The 19474-nt window shown below is 37.7% G+C and overlaps 1 protein-coding gene across 1 annotated transcript; it reads right to left on the bottom strand.

The window, feature by feature from the left end:
* Nucleotides 1-5823: 5823 nt before the first annotated feature.
* si:dkey-14o18.2 (neuronal pentraxin-1) lies at nucleotides 5824-15748 on the bottom strand. The gene is made up of 5 exons (XM_067361651.1): nucleotides 14999-15748; nucleotides 11660-12303; nucleotides 8519-8774; nucleotides 6105-6284; nucleotides 5824-6033 (listed from the first exon to the last, which is right to left on the bottom strand). Exons 1-5 carry the CDS (start codon nucleotides 15746-15748, stop codon nucleotides 5824-5826), a joined length of 2040 nt encoding a protein of 679 aa, XP_067217752.1.
* Between the last annotated feature and the right edge of the window lie 3726 nt (nucleotides 15749-19474).

Here is a 19474-nt window from a genome sequence, read left to right as displayed (position 1 = left end):
TTTGCATTTAATGAAACCAGATGAAAAACAAAGAAACAAATAAAAAACATTTTATTACCAAATACAACATTATATTGATGTATGATATATTTTCATGTATAAGCAAAATGGGCATATATTATGAAGAAGAAAACAAATTCAATGTATGGTTTTGTGTTACAAGATGTGTTCAGGGGCACATCGTGGGATGGGATTTCCATAAAGATACTTTTCTGCCATCCTCAGGACACAATGTGGAACTGCATCATTAGAGCTTGTAATTCAATAACACTAACTTCATAATTGAGCATCTGTTATATAATTCCTACAGAAGTGTGTAAATTTGTGAAATAATTTCCTTTGGCACATTTGCTGACAATCATTAAAAATTCATAAAACATTAGGCTCTTTGTGGACTCGGCGGTCTAATGCTACTAACCACTTAAAAACTTGCCTCTGGGAATTACGGTTAGTCAAAAATAAATAAATAAAAAATATATATATATTTATATATATATATATATATATATATATATATATATATATATATATATACACACACACACACACACACACACACACACTGACATCTGAGATTTTCCTACAAAACTAAACCTATTATTTTACCTTCATAAAATGTGTTTTCCTTTTGATAGAAGTCACCAAAAATTACACTTAGCCTATGCATTATAGTCTACTATAGTCACTACAGCATTTCATAAATGTTAAACAAAATAAGCCAGGCATTTCATTATTCACAGATTGGCATGTTCATTTGGAATATCCAAAAACATGTTTGACTTATTTGATCAAAAATTAGATTTTATATATTATACACACACGCACACACACACACACACACACACAGTCATATACTGAAAACAGCTGTCTCCTTTAACAGCACACATGACATTAGAATATGAAAGCACAGTCATCAATATATTTGCAATCATTTTGACTTAAAAGGTCAAAGGTTTTCTTGTGTTCAGCTAGTTTGAGTCATTCATACTTTTTCTAAACTCTAAGACTGAGACCTTTGAACCAAATGCAAAGTAGAAAAGCAAAGGTCAGGCAGACAAAGGCCATTTCTTATGCAAAGGCTGTTTTTTTTTCGTTCATTTGCCATCTTCTGCCTAAAACCTAAAAATCAACCTCTAAACCTCTGCTGTGACTAGTAGAGTAATTGCTTATATTCCTTTATGAATTTATTGATTCCGTGGAGAAATCTTAATATTCATGCATGCTTTGCTGTTGTTTGCTGTGGCTCTTGAGGTTGTGAGACTACTGTCACAAAAGTGATGCAAAAGAATATTATAAAATATGATGATATAGTAGATTATTTTACCTAAACTTTTATACAGACAATTTTAGAGGAAAAAGGGGCAACCATATTCTACTTTAGTCTCTATAACACACAGACCCTCTTTGGGCCATTTTTGCAGGCACCATCTGGTGAGGTGATGTCTCCTGGGTGCCAGACCAGACACAATGCTACTGGTTATCAGCAATCTTGGGTGTCTGGTCCCAGACGCTATGGATTATAGCTTCAAATTTTGGCTGTGAAGAACATTCTCTGTCATAAAGACCAGACGAATTTCTCATGGCTGAATCATCAAAGCAAAAGATGTGACATATGTTACAGTATGTCTGTGATAAAGTGCTATTTTTTTTTTTTCTGATAAAAATTAATTTGTATAATAATAATAATAATTGTATTCTCAGCAAGGTTCGCCTTTAATAATTAATTTTTAACAAAAATTAAAAACTAAAAGTGTATCTGTTAATCACATTTTATTAAAACAATGCTTTTGGCAAAACTTTTGGCCCTCTAACTGCATGCATTTGTGGAAGAACATTGTTTTGGTTGTGCTTCCGCTCTGTGTGACTGTGTGGATGACAGTAGGTAATGCTTTAAAATGCAGTGTGCTCCATGTCAATCTTTCTCACTTGTTGTGAAAACTAAAATATGTCACTCTCACACCATACATGCGTCAAAGTAGCCTATTTACAGATTAAGGAGACACCAGTTGAGTGACTTATGTATGCAATTTCCCACGAAAACCGTCTTGACCAGTCTAAAATAGAAACATAATAGACTTAGTGAATCAGGTTAAGACAAAAATACTAAGACAGATTGATGTATTGACTCTTTATTTAAATGTTGATACCATGGAGAGAAACTGCCATATAGGTATTTTTAATATTATCTCATAATTTATATATTATATATTTCATATTAGGCTGCTGTCACTTTAAGACCTGACGCACAGATTCATTATACTGTTACACATGCGTTTTCTTGCGCAACTGTTTACTTTCATTTAAAACATAACTGACTGTGTTTATGTGAATACTCGCCAAGACTGGCATTTTGAGAATATATTGTGTATTTGACTTTTTAAGCGCAATAAGCAGCAAAAAAGAACTCAAATTATTACCGACAGGCGGCTTTATGTGTGTGCACTTTGAGCATAAACACAAAATCTGTGGAGTTTTATGTCTATTCTGTGGAAAATGAGTATGGGAAGTGTTTCAGATATTTCAGTATCAATATTATAAAAAAATCTATATTTTTGACAACACTACACTGCACTATACTTGTATATATTATATAATTAAAATCGCCAAAGTGGCTAGTTGTAGTGACTGTGTTACAAGCTACTGCTGAAATCCAGCTGCCTTTGGCGGCTGTTAATATCAAGCCCTAATTATTATTATTTAATAAAAATGATCAAACCTTTTTTTTTTTGTTTGTTTTGCAGCATGTCAGATTTTTTATATTTCTCATGTGCTCACATACACAGATGATATCTCCCTGATATTTTAAAATAGAATCAGTGGAATCAACATAATCATTGTAAAGATTCAGATATGAATGGAGAACACCTGCTCACTCATATGTGCAGAAGATCTCCATCCTCCACACAATCATTACGGCAGATTTATATATGGCCCTTTCGTTCAGTCTCACTTGTTTTTCAGATGCTTCATTAATTTGGATTTCATCAATTTTTTGGCTACATTTTAACTTTTTTTCTATAGACCTACCTGTTGTCTGAACCACAGGTTTGATGACGCATCAATGTGATACTAAAAACTGATTGGCCTGATGGTTACCTCTAATTATGACTGGTTTTGGTTATACACCGCAAAATCCCCAGAGTTAAATCAGCTCTGCTCAGAGTACATATGGTCCCTCTCTATATAGAGTTAAAATAACACTGAAGCAGAGTTAAAGTTAATGAGATAATATGCTGTTTGTGGAGTTGTTTAATGTCTTTTATCTTCAGTTGATTACATCTAAGGCTGCGGCTGGAAGTCATTTGTTGTTATGTTTCTTCAATGATTCTGCTTGTTAACAGCAGGTGTTCATCACTAATCATAACTTAATTAATCACTTAATTATCTCATTAACTTTAACTCTGCTTCAGTCTTACTTTAACACTATATAGAGAGGGACCATATGTAATCTGAGCAGAGTTGGTTTAACTCTGGCGATTTTGCTGTGTATATGTGGAATAAGGTGAATTTCATTTCACTCCTCCCTTTTCAGGCTTCCTCAAACCAAGGCCATGGCTCTGCCTCAAACGTCGTTGTGTAATTTGAATCACTTTAGTGATGAGCGGCGATTATGCTGTCAACCTCCATTAACGTTCTTGTGCGTGCAGTGATTGGGCTACTGCTGAATACGAATGAATAAGGAATAAAAATATATAGAAATATTATTATAAAGCTAAAGGGGGAAAATAAAGATTTTTTTTTTTTTTTTTTATAATAAAACCATATTTTACAGTATGTGTCCTTATCCTTAAATTGACAAGCCCAGAAACCATGTATTTGAAAATCCACGTCAAAGACGTCAAAAATAATAACAGAAAACACTTTGATTAGTTCAAAACAATTACTTTATTTACAAATAATTGAATACATGCTTGTCTCAAGTTAAGCTTGTACATTTTTGGCTTACAGGCATTAAAGATATGCCCAAACATAATTGTTAATAATGAGTAAAAATATGATATATACATATAACTGCTATATACATCAATTATATTAGAAAGATGAAAGAAAAAAAACAAAACAAAGAAAAAACTAATTAGTGCATTTGGATACAGATATACACCAAAGGCGAGGTTAAGCGGTTTTAACAGTTGATTTATGCAGTCCATTTTGAACACACAAACAAGCAAATGCATACAAATGCATGAATACATAAATCTGACCAGTCAGGTTGGATAATTATCTAACTGGTGAATCTGTAAAGTGTCCTTTAATATGAAGAGGAAAAAACATAAAAATTCAGGCTATCTCTGGATGTACATTTGGCCATCTAGTTAAAAAGTTTCAAACAATAAATGGGTTTTTAAATAGTGAAAATGCATAATCTAAAAAGTGCCTCAGGATTTTAAGCATTTTAATAAACAGCTGGAGGTATGAATTCTGCCCATATGAATTCTGTCTTTGCCCAGACTAACATGTGTCCTAATGAGCCGCGATTCGGTTTTTGGACCAATAAAATTTCACAGTAGGCAGGAAACCTATAAACCAAGTGATTTTGGTGATTGGTTATGATAACAACTCTTTACATTTAGATGAATGAGATTGGTTCTTTTATCACTTGTCATTTTATCGCCTCATAGGACACTATATTTTTAAATGATATTAAATAGCAATAATTACGAAAAACTTAGTTAACATAGAAAAACTGCATGTTAAAAGAATTTTCTTCACAGCCCCATATAACACAAAACAATGTATATAAGTGTTGCTGTAATCTAAATGCTTAAAACCGTATTGTACTTAAGTTCATTAATCAATAATCAAACACAGATCTCTCTCCCCATTGGATTTTCACAAATTTCTACAGCACATGCATGTATCCATTTAAAAAACATTTCACAGAATAACAACTGCAATGTGCAACCAACTTATTTACATTCACTGTGATGTGCTCTTTATGCAGATTTCTTCAGATACTGATATGCATGTGTTTAAACACAAAAAGTGCATTATATATTATGAAATCAAAAAGCAAGAGAGAGAGAGAGAGAAAAGAGAGATGGAAAAAGAAAGAGAGAGAGGGAGAGTCTAAATGAGAGTGCTCTTTATCTCTTTAATCCCCCTTTAAGCTATGTTGCCATGGACACCTCACTGTTTTCTTTCAGCCGCTAGTTTTCTGGCATGTGCTTATTGTATATAAACCCATACCAGCAGCCCACCTGCCCACAGACAACAATATATATAAAAAATGCCATCTTTTGACATCCAATATAACTTGCACATTTTCCGGCTTTCTATAATACAAATTTGCATACATAAAAAAAACATTATGCAATTTGTTTATTTTTAGCATAATTTATTCTTGATTTGCAAGACTAAAAGAGCACCTCAGGTTATAAGCTACACTGAAGTCCTGGCTTATAAAAATGCAGCATACATGAAATGTAGGCCTTTAAAACTCACTGCTGCCCCCATGCTGCCTAGAGCGAAATAGAAATGGGTCTAACCAGCCAAAGAAAAAGAAAAAGTTTGCAAATGTGTATTTCACTTGATATAAAAATAGTCTGCATTGCCTTGCCTTATCTTAATAGTGCAAACCAACTGTACTTAATTGTTGAAGTACTTTCAATAGTGTCTGGAAGTGAACCAAAAACACGGAATGGAGTTCAACTAGTCTGTTGACATCCCGATATGCATTATTTAATTCTTAGACACTTAAATTATTGATATGCAGTATTTAATTCTTAGACACTTAAACTAATAAAGTGCTTAGTTAAATGAGCCACTGCAGATTCATAACTGTCCATCTTTCCAGCTGCAGGTTAAGCAGAGATGGTTAGATCCTTAATGACAAGGGTCAAAGGGATACTTTGTGACACCTCCGTGGAGTTCCACCATGGACTCGCTCCAGGAGATGACATCGCCAGTGAGGTGGCTGGAGCAGGAAGCTTGGTTGTAGATCTCAGTAGAGGTAAGCATACGTGACCACAGCTGCAGATCCGACATCTCGCCCACAAAAGACTGTGTGGCGTCGAAGCGGCCGCCCAGAGTGTCCTGGGTACAAAAGAGTCGGGAGTTAGCGCAAGTGTGTTTTGATTCACTTATGTTGATTCTGTGAGATGTACCTGTTCCTGTCCAAGGATGAAGACCCCTCCTGGTTTAACTGGATGCCAGGGAGACAGATTCTCTCCAGAGCCCCTTTTCACACCGTCTTGATAAGCCTCCCACATGCCATCACGTGTGGACCATGTTATACAGAGGTGGTGCCATTTACTGTCCGTCAGAGAAAGAGGAAGTGTGACTGCCTGCAAGAGGGCAAAAATGTGTACATCTTTAAACAATACAGAAATTGTTTTGTAATTATAGTAGATGGATTTCTGTCTTACTCATTTTTGCATATTCATTTTATTTACAACTGTTGTGCCCTAGTTCGGTTTTACTGATGTACCTTTGTCTGATGATGGATAACTGATAAACATTTTCCCTTGCAATATTTCAGCATATATACTACAGTCTAAAAGTTTGGGGTCGGAAGATGTTTTCAAAGGAATTTTTTTATGTTTACTAAGGCTGCATTTATTTTATCATTAAAGACAATAATATGTGAAATATTATTTCAGTTTAAATTTACTGTTGTCTATTTTAATATATTTTTAAAATGCCATTTATTCCTGTGATGTTAAAGCTAAATTTTCTGCATTATTACTCCAGTCTTCAATGTCACATGATCCTTCAGAAATCATTCTAATGTGTTGATTTAGTGCTCAAGAAACATTTCTTATTATTATCAATGTTAAAAATTGCTGATATTTGTGGAAACTCGTACATTTTGTTTCTTTGATGAATAAAAAAATGTAAAAGAACAGTGTTTATTTTAAATAGAAATCTTTTGTAAAATTATAAATGTATTTAATGTAAAAAATCCTACTGACCCCAAACATTTGCAAGGTACTGTATGTCCCATGTTGCCTGTCAGTTGTTTGTTCAGATATGAATAACTCTTTTCGAGTCGATTGTTTTCAACAAATTGGTCAGCATAATGGTCTGAATTAGACTGAATTATATTCTGTCTGGATCATTCTGACATCTTAATAACAGACTGATTTATTTCAAACAGTTTCTCCATAAAACAGTAAAAGGATATTTAAGAACAAAAAAGAGAGACAGAAATAGACATGAATAAAGAAGAATTTGATATTTACCTCCAAATCATCACAACAAAACCTTAATTCACAATCTTTAACTTCTGATTAATTGTTTATAGTTTGATTGTATGCCTTAAAGGTCCCGTTCTTCGTGATCCCATGTTTCAAACTTTATTTAGTGTGTAATGTTGTTGTTAGAGTATAAATAAAATCTGTAAAATTTTAAAGCTCAAAGTTCAATGCCAAGCGAGATATTTTATTTAACAGAAGTCGCCTACATTGAACGGCCTATTTGGACTACATCCCTCTACTTCCTTCTTTAATGATGTCACTAAAACAGTTTTTTGACTAACCTCCGCCCACAGGAAAACACAAAAAAGGGGGGCGTGGTCTTGTTGCGCTCCCACGGAGAAGAGCAAGAGTGTGTTTGTCGCCATGTCGTCGAAACGCTGTTATTTTCATCCCGCAGTCCAATCACCTTTGTTTGGCCTTCCCAGGGACGCTGTACTTAGAGATCAATGGTTACAATTTATGTTTAACTCTGTTCCCGAAAATTATAATTGTGGTATCCTTACTGCAGTAGTTAATGTTGGACTGCAGTGCACATAATGGCCACAAGAGGGGACTATGTTTATGTATATGGCTGTTTTCCATATGAGGTACTCTTCTGAGTGAGTGCTAACGTTGTACATTTTCTGTCGCTGCTTGTGGAGATTAAAGAGTTCAGTCTCTCGGGAATTACTGTGTTTTGTGTTCATTCGGCACAACACCACAAAAATCCACATGTAAAACTATGTGCAGCACACGTTATGGTAAGAGGCGTGACCTTTCCGGGCAAGGTGCGCTCTCTATGGCTCTGGGTGCGCTAAACTGCTGTCGAATCACAACACAGGAACCGCTGGCACAATCAGAACTCGTTACGTATTTCTGAAGGAGGGACTTCATAGAACAAGGAAGTCATCAGCCCGTTTTTATGACAGTGGAAATAGCGGTATACAGATAAGTAAATTATGTGAAAAATACTGTGTTTTTTTACACGTGAAACATGAACACATGTTATATTGCACACTATAAACACAATCAAAGCTTCAAAAAAACACGAAAAACGGGACCTTTAAAGTAACCTTGTAGAATAGTAGTCTACGCAGTACGCACTGACAAACCACATCATTAGTGCTTATTAGCTGTAAGCTTCAGCAGCATGCCAGCATTATTTGTAAACAGTTTAGTTTCGATTTTTTTAAAAAACAGCAGAATATATTCACACGTCAACCACGGATAAGCCATTATTTTTGTTGTTGTTGTTGTTTTTTGTAAGATTGGCTGTTTAGTGAATCCAGGACATTAATCTTTCATTACACAATCCCTGTTTTATAATTGGGTGATTTCTTTACCTTGTCATTCACCAGCAGCTCCATAGGATTGTTGCCCCACTCAATCAGGACAAGTTCGTTGGCTTGGCCCGGGACAGAGTAGGAGAACGGGGTTCCGATCCCAGGACCTGAGCCTCCTTTCAACCAAAGACAGACTGTGAGGGCAAAGATCTCACTCAGAAGGGTGCGTCTGATTCGCCCATACATGTAGTTGGTGCGCATTGGGAAGCCAATCTGAAAAGCGTCAGGATTCTTGGGCTTCTTATTTGGTCCTGTTGGTAAAAATAAGAAATTATGAAACGGGATCTCATTTCTCTGCAGCATAACATAAAAACTCAACTGAAATCTTGAAAAGACAGTTGATCTCCTGGAAGAAGACTATATAACTAAATGCTTTGCAGTTTTTGCACGTAACTTAAAATAGTCATGTGATGTCACTCAGCGTGCTAGCATCACTATAAAAGATTGACTGCATTAAATGTCATCAGCTTCTTTGTCTTCAAGAAGTGCTCTGTGTGTTGTGAGTCTTATTTATTGTCTGTCCAAATGATTATTAGGATGGCAAGCAAACATACATTTAGAAAGTGCGCATCGCCGTGTCCCCGCTTCATTGCGGTTGACGATTCACACAATCTATGTGTAATTCTTTTAGGGAGCAGAGCATGTGCGGTCAGCTCTCGAGGGAGCTGGCTGCATTTATTGTAATAGCTTCACAGTGAACAAGCTCCATTCCCACCTGGCTTTCTTTACAGGGGAAGGGAGCCAGGCAAGGGAGAACGTGCCTTGTGGTTTGGTGACTCAGATCGCGGGAGTCACAGGTGGAGCTATCATAGGCATCAACCGCTAGCTCCAAGGCTCTCAGTCTGGATCAGGAAGCCTCTTCTCTGAGGAGTTAGATGTTGAGGGAGTTAAGGGTGGCCATTATATCTACTGCCTACTCTCATGGCCCTGCTGATGACCTGCTGATAGCACAGTGATGACCTGTGCTATGGCTAGACTTTGTCTAGGCTGGTTGGTGGAAAAGCAGGTCATTCAGGGCAGACTAGATGAACTATTACTTCCAGGTCATCAACGCTCTCTACTTGTGAGCCTTCCATTTCTTCCCGATCTTCAAAATGAGTTGTTGAGATCGTGGGAGAAACCAAATTCGGCTCGCATAGTCACCGGTTCACCATCGAGTTATTTGAATGTATAGAGGCTATGTGACCATGGATATGTGAAGATCCCCCAGGTAGAAGCAGTGCTTGTGAGCTACCTCTCCCCTGGTGCAGCACCTTCACTGAAGGTTCTGGTCTTGCTATACAAGCCGTGTCAGACCACCTCATGGCTAGGCAAGGCCTATGCAGTGACAGGTTTTCTGGTGGGAAATAGAAGTCAGGATTGAGGTGGTGTGCCCAAAGAAGGTCTAAGCACGACCTTAGAGAGGTCATTTCGACTTGCAGGTCTGATGACCCAAAGCCTTGAGGTCCTGCATTAGGTCTCCTCACACAACAAAACAGAGGTTGGCCCACTGGATAGTGGATGTCATCGCCATGGCGTACCAATACCAAGGCGAGCTGTGCCCCCTCGGAGTGAGGGCTCACTCCACTCAGGTGTTGCCTCCTCCTGGGCATTGGTAAATGGTGCCTCTCTGGCAGACATCTGCAGAGCTGCGGGCTAGGCTACACCTAATACCTTTGCAAGATTTTACAATTTCTGGGTGAAGCCAGTTTGGGTGCAAACAGGTAATGTGTGGGAAGGCTGACTCAGTGTCTTGCTTGCAGCACCATTCCCCTCTAGTCCATGCCCTTTTGGTTAGCACTTGTACTGGGCTAGATGCTCATATGCTGTGATTTCCCCTTGGCAATACTATATGTGTATCTTCCACGATACTGTTTCCCTGTCGGTAAACCTGTGTCTTTCCCTGGGCAGTTCTGCTCTGCCCTGTCTCTGCATCAGGTAGTCCATGTGTGTATCCACCACATGTTACCTCTCTCCAGCAGGGTGTGGCCTCCGTAGCATCCCTTCCCCATGAAATATCACAATAAGAGGAACAGCAGCTACAACTATCTCCAGAGTAAGCACTATCCCTTCCATCCCATTGGTATGGAGGACTAATTTTCCTTGGGCTTGATTGTGTGAGGGCAGTTGCCAAAAGGGCACGCTTCAGCTTCTGTGTCTCAGACACTCGTAACACAATTCATTGGCTGTGGCGTTTTCCACAGGGACCCGAATACATCAGTATCGACGTAACATCAAACGTGACTGACTAAATGGGAATGTTTTGTGAGATGTTATGTCCCTCCTGCCACAACCCTGAACCATCGCTGAATGGCCGGGATCCCTGTCTCGGCTCCTCAGCAAAACCTCAATGCGTGAAAGCTAGCCTTATATACCCGTATGTCCAGGTAGGAGTGGCTCGGCATGCAAATCTCATGGACCAATATTCATTGGCCCATTTTTCACTACTCAGTGGTGATTGTGGTTCCAGAGTGAGACCCTTATTTGTCAGTGTAGACGTAACGTCTCCGTTCCCTCCCTCAGTAACCGAGATGTTCTATGAACTTTCTATCCATCAAAGAATCCTGAATAAACTATCACAGTTTCCACAAGAAGTATATTATAAAGAACCATTATTAATAATTGAGCATCAATAATATTTGATAATAATTGAGCACCAAATCATAATGATTTCTGAAGGATCATGTGACACTGAAGACTGGAGTAATGAGGCTGAAAATTCAGCTTTGCCATCAAAGAAATAAATTAATTACATTTAAAATACATCAAGTTCAGTTCTTTTATAAAGTTTTTAAAATTATAATAATATTTCTCAATATTACTGTTTTAACTGTATTTTTGATCAAATAAATGCAGCCTTAGTGATCAAGTTATTCCAAACTTTTGACAGGTAGTGTATTTATACATGCATATATACACACGCATATATTCCCCTCAAATATTTTTCAATATAAATTTGGTTAGGACAAAATTACAAAAACCATTACAAAACATCAAAGAATGGACCTTAAGTTTGAACAGTTTCGAAAAATCTAAGATTCTGCATATACACTTCTGGTTTAGAGTTGTCCTACGTTCCCTATGGAAATTTGATAAAACAGAGTAAATTCAGTTCTATTTTGTACTACTTTTTAGGACATATCACCTGGTTCTGGAGTCTTGAGGTGAAGGTTACTCAGTACTGTGTCTAGCTTGTTGAGGGCTCCACGGACAGGCACTCTTGGCCCAGTTGGCTTGAAAGAAGTTTGTGGATGGTGGACATGATCATCATTTCCATGGTGTACATCATCATGGTGACCATTGCCATGATGGCCATCATCATGATGATCATCATGGTGGTTGTTGCTGTGGTGGCTGTCATGATGATCATCATGGTGGTTGCTGTTGTGGTGGCTGTCATGATGATCATCATGGCCATTTTGATGATTGTCTTGGTGACTGCCATGGTGATCGTCATGGTGATCATCATGGTGGTCGCTGTGACGGTCGTAGTGATAACCATAATGGTTGTTACGATGGTGGCTGGAGTGATGGTCATCGTGATGGTTTGCCTGGTGGTTGTCGTGATTGTCGTGGTTATCATGATGGTCATCATGGTGGTTATTATGGTGGCTATTATGGTGGTCGTCATGATCATGGTGGTCGTCATGATCATGGTGATCCTCATGATGACCATGCCCATGATGATTTTCATGGTGGCCATAGTGACTGTCATAGTGATGATGGAGCTGTTCTTCTAGTGTGTTGATTTTGCGCTGTAGGAGGTCTCTCAATGAACTTGAATAGGAACTGGAAGAATTTCTTGCCTATAAGAACAAAAAATTAAGACAATAAACAACAGTAATACAGTTTTGGCAAGATTGTAAATACAATGTTTACAATTCAATGATAATAATAACCAATATCATGTGGTAATGTACAGTTTCTTGAAAATAAGACACTGCACAACACTGACTCACACTTTCATGCGATTATATACTTAGTTTAAGCTATAATATAATATAATATAATATAATATAATATAATATAATATAATATAATATAATATAATATAATATAATATAATATAATATAATATAATATAATATAATATATCATTTGACACTGAAGACTAGAGTAATGATGCTGAAAATTCAGCTTTGCCATCACAGAAATTTGGAAATATATTACAATGGAAAACAGTTGTTTTAAATTTTAATAATATTTCACAATATTACTATATTTACATTAAATAAATGCAGCCTTGTAGACATAAGAGACTTTTTTAAAATACTAAAACATCTTACCAACCCCAAACATTTGAACGGTATAGTGTATTTAGTATACAGACGAATGTTATGACATAACAAGCCAGCCTTTTCTTTACTGTCAGCCTCTTTCCTATAAGTCGTAGCAAATCCAGCTTTACTCAGTGCCACAGCACTCTGCGCTTAATGGCTCATCAAGGCAGATGTGGCTAATTGGTGATGGCAGTAACTAGCACATTGCAGTGCCGTCACCAGTGTGCTGTGTGTACATTTCCTCTCCAAGACAACAACAATTCAAATAAAGTTTGGAGTGATATCCAAGTCACTTTGGGAAATAGAAAGAGTTCAGAAGAGTTAAATTAAAACTTGGATGAAATTTCTACAACTTCACACCCTATGTCAGTAATTCATTACTGTACTACAGAACAATTAAACAGGGAGAGTTGCATATCATTAGTTTAACTGTATACTATATTCAATAAAAGTGTCAAATGGTGGCTTGTTTACAGTTCTAAGTGTATTGCCACCATGTTTCTTGTGATACATGTTACTGTTTTTCTATGATTTTATCCTGTGTGTTATCTTAAGGGTAGGGATCTGGCTAATTAAATAAGTAAATCCCAGCTAGACTGCCTAAACGGAAGACTGTATTCAGTGATCTGTTGTTGGCACAAGAAGCCACCAAAGTGTATGTTACAGAACTATAAATGAGCTTATGTCATCCTGAGAAGTTCTGAATACAGATCAGCCTGTTGCATGCAGGATAACCTCTGAAAACCAAAATCCAAGCAGTTGGAAAACGTGGAAGTATCAGGTCATTTTTTAAAAAGTAATCATTTCCATGTCTTTGCCAGGATAGAAAAATACATATGCACACTACCATTAAAAAGTTTGGGGTCAGTAATGTTATTATTACTATTACTATTTTTTTTTTTTTTTTTTTTTTTAAGAAATTCAAACTTTTGTTTAGAAATGATGCATTAAATTGATCAAAAGTGACAGTGAAGAGATTTGTAATGTTACAAAAGATTTTAAATATTGTAAATGCTGTGATGTGAGGCTAAATCTATTTATTACATGGTTCTCTGGAATACTTATATGGTACTAGAATACTTAGTACTTGTGTTATTCCTGAGCACTTGTCTTGAGTACTTGTTTTATCTTTAGTATTCGTCTTGAATACTTGTGTGTCCTAACAACCATTGTCAACCGGGTATCTGAAGCCTGCGAGTCTTTTGTGGCTCTCATCTGACACCACAGATTTGCTCTGGTTTGTTCATACAAATGCAGCTGCTGCCATTTTCTGTCTCTGTTATATTCATTGATTGTACTGAAAATGAAATCAGAAGACTTCAGTATTATTAGTACTGTAATATTGTTGCGGTGTTCATTTTCTAGGTTGATTGTTTTGCACACTGTAATGGATTATAAGATAATAAACGGGTTAGATTTCAAAAAAACAGTGTCATCTCAAATCAATTTTTATTTTCCCCATAATAATTTCTGTGGTGAAAAGTCAGTATTAAGTAGTATGACTGTACTTTATTCCTTAAATGTTTGAACTTAATTTGAACTTGTTCACGGAAGCTTTGCAATTAGGAAGCTAATAAAATATTTATGTCGAAAGTAGCCTTGTAATAAGTGGGATAACATGCATCCAGCTGCTTGTTATCACAAAATAAACCCCTTCAGGGTGATAAAAGTCCTGATCACCCTGTCGAGGTTTATTCTTTGATAACCAGCTGGATGTACATTATCCCTTATTTAACAAAGAATCCTTAAAAAAAGAATTACAGTTTCCACAAAAATTTAAGCAACACATCTGTTTTCAACATTGAAAATAAAAAGAAATGTTTTATAAGCACCAAATCAGCATATTAAAATGATTTCTGAAGGATCATGTGACACTGAAGACTGGAGTAATGATGCTGAAAATTCAGCATTGCCATCACAGGAATCAATGACATTTTTAAATGTACTAAAACAGACAACAATTATTTGAAATTGTAATAATACTTCACAATATTACTGTTTTTGCTATAGTTTTGATCAAATAAATGCAGCCTTGGTGAAACTTATTTCAAAAACATTTTAAAAATCTTACCGATACAATAGTTTGAATATAATGTGTGTGTGTGTGTGTGTGTGTGTGTGTGTGTGTGTGTGTTTGTTTGTGTGTGTGTGTGTTTGTGTGTGTGTGTTAAAATCAATTTACAAGCTTTAACTTTCAGTTTAAGACTGTAAATCCTCCCACCTGAAGATTTTCCAGCCTCTCCTTTAGGGCCTGCAGGGTCTTTCCAGTCTGTTCTGGGGAGAAGCCTCCATGTTTGCCCAGATACGGAGATTTTCCTCTGTGATGGTCACTGCGATGCCCGTTTAAAGGGAAGTGTGGGTCAGCATGGTGGCTTTCATAGTGGTGTGAGGAATGCTGGGAGTTGTGATGTGAAGGGCCATGATGGTTGTCATGATGGTTGTCATCATGATGCCCTCTCCCAAAGCTCTCGCAGAGGGTCAGTTTTGCTGTCAGTTCACGAATGGTCTCTCGCTGATCCAAGATGGTCTCCTTCTGTCGCACAAGGCTCTCCCTCAGATGAAGGATGGTGGCTTTGGCCTCATCGGATATGCCATGTCGGCTACTACTACTGCTGTGACTACTTGGCAGACCGCTAACTGGGCCATGATGTCCATTCCCAGGACCATTCCCATGTCCATTGCTGTTTGGGCCATGTGAAGCCCCATGCGAAGTCCCATGTGAAGCTCCACCTGGTGTAAAACAACCAGGTTCTGCATCTGCAGGGATAGGGATGCAAACAAGTTTGGGTTGCGTGCCCCAGTCATATTCCAAACCCGGCACGCTACTAAATGCAACCGAGGGCAATAAAAATAGGAGAAGGTGAATAAAAAGGGAGTGAGAGGACGGATACAGTCCTTGAAAAATCCCTCGGCAGTTTATGTGTTCTGAGAAAGGCAGCGACATGATGGCATAATTTGTGTTTTTCGTCATCATCGATTTCTTCTTCACAGCAGTGGGATGCGCACCACGAAGAGAGGTCATGGGAAAACAATCAGTGGATTTAGAAATCCACAAAAAATGTCCAGAAAATGCATTGTTTGTTATTTGTATATACTTTTTGTGAGTGCAAAAGGTTATTTCCACTGTGAACCGTTATAAATCCACAAAAAGCAGACATTCCAGTTTACAAATGTACATATCAACAAAGCAGAGCAGAAGTAAGACTTGTTGACTGCTCTTTCGCCCTGGGCTGGCGAAATCTTTGGCACACCAGATCTCCAGCTTTTGGCAGTTAGGAGTAATCCTTTAATTTCCGGATTCTGTTAGGCCATAGTGCATCCCTGCAGATTAGAAGACAGATTTCAGTCAGAATGAAGCTGTGACCTTCGAAAAAAAACCACTTCTGGGGTTATTTACAAGGATTCTAATAAAACAAACGAGTATTTTTTTTCTTTTTTTTAAAGGGCAGCAGTGGGATCACTCAGTTCTAATAACTGAGTCGATCAGTCAACAACATGGTCTTGTTGAGCCAGACGTGCCCCTGAGGTGAATGACACTAACAGCTGAAAACCCCCTCAGCTATTGTAATCAGATTACTGTTACTTGAACTTGATGCAAATGATGAACGATGGCGTTCAAAATTGTGAGAGCAGCCAAGCAATTTAGAAAGCCCGCAGCCAGAGGGAGTTAATGAAGGATGCACAGGGAGAATGGCAAACTAATGCTAGAAGCAACACATCAGTGAAATGCTAGCAGAGGCAATATGAAGTTCACACATTAGTAAACAAAACAAATATGAGCTCACTGTTAAATTCTCAAACATTGTTTCATAAGAGATTTACTGAAGATCTATCTGTCTGCCTGTTTATCTAGATAGATCGATAGACCGACAGGTTAGTCTTCCTGTCATCTTCCTGTGGGGTGTGACCAATTCAATTAAAATCCCCACTCATCAGTTGAAAGGGAGACTATTATTTAATTGTGAACTTTGCACAACCGTGGCTGGGATATGGAATTCTTCTTCATTTTTAATACAAAACGTTACATTTTTAAATGTATGAGTATGGGGGCAACTTTTTTAAAGATCTAAGTAGTTTAGATCCGGAATAAGGATCTATCACGTCACAGGAAGGGGGCTCTCACTCTTGCGTCCCCAAGGTTAACTATCTAATAGGATCTAGGAAGGATTAAAGGCCATGGTGGATTGGTCTGGCATGCTTACAGTAGTCTCTACCTGCAGTATTGCTGGGTTGTAGTCTATGTAGTCGCATTTGAGCCAATTCAGAAGCACTCTACCTACATGTGGCCTAAGAGGCTTGCCCAAATGTGTTTCTCACGCTGTACAGCACGCCACCCAAACACATCACTAGAACGCAGCTCATGGCATCCTCGTGTGACTGAGACAGAATGAGTGAGAATGTGAAAGATCAAGGTGACTGCAAAGGACACTTTGTCTATCAGCTCAGTTGGACTTGAAGCAAACGTGAAGAGACTTTACAGACTAGTCAGCTGTATACTTAGGGTCCACCAGACCTCCACCAGGCGTGGTTCTTAGGGGCCTTTCACACAGAATTTTTCACAGCTTCTTAACACAAAGTTAATGCATAAAAACTTGCAAAAGACAAAAATGCCCATCTAAAAAACAGTGCAGATTAAATGCAAGCGCACATGAACATGCAGCATTTTGACAGACAATTTAAACAAATAAACAGGAAAAATGCGAATAAGATTTAATCAGTAGTTTTCAGTTCAATTTTTGTATGTGTGATATGATAGTGCTATCATTGATGATTAGCAGTTACAGATTGTATTATGCTGAGAGTTACTATGACATATTTAGCACAATGAAGTACAGTTGTCAGCTACAACTACAACTCTGTTGAATTGCATATTTTAATTTACCCCCTTCAAACATTTCCAATGAAATTACCTGACTAGCCCTAAACCCAACTAATCAGTCGATGTTGAACCAACTTCTGGCCCTATTTTGCAAGACATCAATCATTTTTGACCAATTCTTATTACTTACTAAAGAACAGTCCAACATTAACAATGCACAAATGGATTTGTTAATAGTTTTTTTCACTTATCAGTCACTTAGAATTAGTATTTTAACCAAAAACTGCTGAAACCTGGGCCATCAAGCGGATTCAGGTGGGAACTTTATCCCAGAAATCACTTAACACCTGTCCTGCTGTATCTCAACCTAATTGTACAGATACTTAAATGAATCTGTTGAATCATTCATAGTCTGTTGACTAATTAAGAGTGTAATTAGATGAAGGGAAGTAGGCTGATGCTAAGTTCCTTAAATCTGTCTGTATCATGTCACAAACAAATGTCATGGATGCATTGTATACATGATTAATGTTTTAACTCAAACTATGTATTCCTCATTGAAGTGCAATTCAACAAACCCTACCAAAGCGTCATGCCCGATTTACGATTTACCTTTATAAATAAATTCACATATCGTTAAGCATATTTTCTTGAGTTCAAAGAAATAAAAATGGGTTGAGTTTAGGGCTGACCGATATATCGCATGCGATTGTCACGCGCATTTCGTCAGTAAAGCCGGTTCCCTGATCACCGCTAAATCGCCATCACCTGCTTTCAAATGGAGCGGTATTTAATAGACACAGCCGTAGATCACTGACAAACCACGCAATATTGCGTTCATTATCGAAGGCGATTCATCTGCGATATGAACGCGATATTGTGTAGCTTGTCAGTGAACTACGGCTCTGTCTATTAAATGGCGCTCCATTTGAAAGCAGGTGATGGCGATTTAGCGGTAATCAGGGAACCGGCTTTACTGACGAAATGTGTGTGACAATCACATGCGATATATCGCCCAGCCCTAGTTGAGTTCATATAAGCATTTGGAGATACAAAACGCATGGGTGGTGGTAGACTAATGGTTAAAGTTCTGGATTGATAGTAGATTAATAGTTAAAAGTGCACCAACACATAAGAGTAACAATTTTTACTTTGCTCTGGAAACTGTTTCTGCAATTAAAGGCACAATATGTCGCTTTTCACCACTAGAGGTCGCCTATTCAGAACAAAGATGATGCTGAGATTGAGCGCAGATTCATGGGAGATGTCATCTTCACCAGCAGGTGGAAAGGAATCGGGATGGGACTCGGGTAGAAATCATGTTCATGGATGAGATTATTATCCTTACTGTAGTATTAAGTAGAGCAGGAAGTGCTGTTGGAGCTGAATGAGGCCGCTGGAGTGATTGCTAATGACAGATGAGTACGACATATCTCGAGAGCAGTGGAGCTTTTATTATGCCGCAGTCGCCGCTTCCACTTCTTCCAGTCAAGCGTATGTGGGGTAACGCAGCGCTGTTTTATCATATTAGATGAGTGTGCTGAAAATGATGTTATAACTTTACTTTGTGCGTACGCTCAGTGGCTGCTATGAGACACTTCTTGCGCACTGCAGTAAGCATTAGAATATCATATTAATATAATCAAGAAAATGAGATTCAAACAATAAGACTAAATGTGTTGAGCTATATAACAATAATTAGTTTTCTGTCTATAAATGTATCCAAAACAGTTGTTCCCTTGTCTAATAAAGCATAATATATTAAAGCGTCTTTGGTGTTTCCATGGTTTCTACAAAATAAAACTGGAAATCAAGGTAACGCAGGTTTGATGTCATTGATAGGCAACGCACGGACACGGTCCGTGTCCTGGTTAAAAT

The sequence above is a fragment of the Chanodichthys erythropterus genome, chromosome 15 (genome assembly GCF_024489055.1).
Source record: "Chanodichthys erythropterus isolate Z2021 chromosome 15, ASM2448905v1, whole genome shotgun sequence".
In the NCBI taxonomy this organism is placed as follows: domain Eukaryota; kingdom Metazoa; phylum Chordata; class Actinopteri; order Cypriniformes; family Xenocyprididae; genus Chanodichthys; species Chanodichthys erythropterus.
The sequence above is the reverse complement of the archived record's forward strand: the minus strand, read 5'-3'. Positions and strand labels throughout refer to the sequence as shown.

Coding starts and splice junctions, on each gene's coding strand:
- si:dkey-14o18.2 (XM_067361651.1), bottom strand. CDS start 15,748: ATGACGAAAAACACAAATTATGCCATCATGTCGCTGCCTTTCTCAGAA. Junction 12,304..14,998: donor AGAGGCTGGAAAATCTTCAG/GTGGGAGGATTT, acceptor TTGTTCTTATAG/GCAAGAAATTCTTCCAGTTC. Junction 6,285..8,518: donor AGCTGCTGGTGAATGACAAG/GTAAAGAAATCA, acceptor GCCCTCTTGCAG/GCAGTCACACTTCCTCTTTC.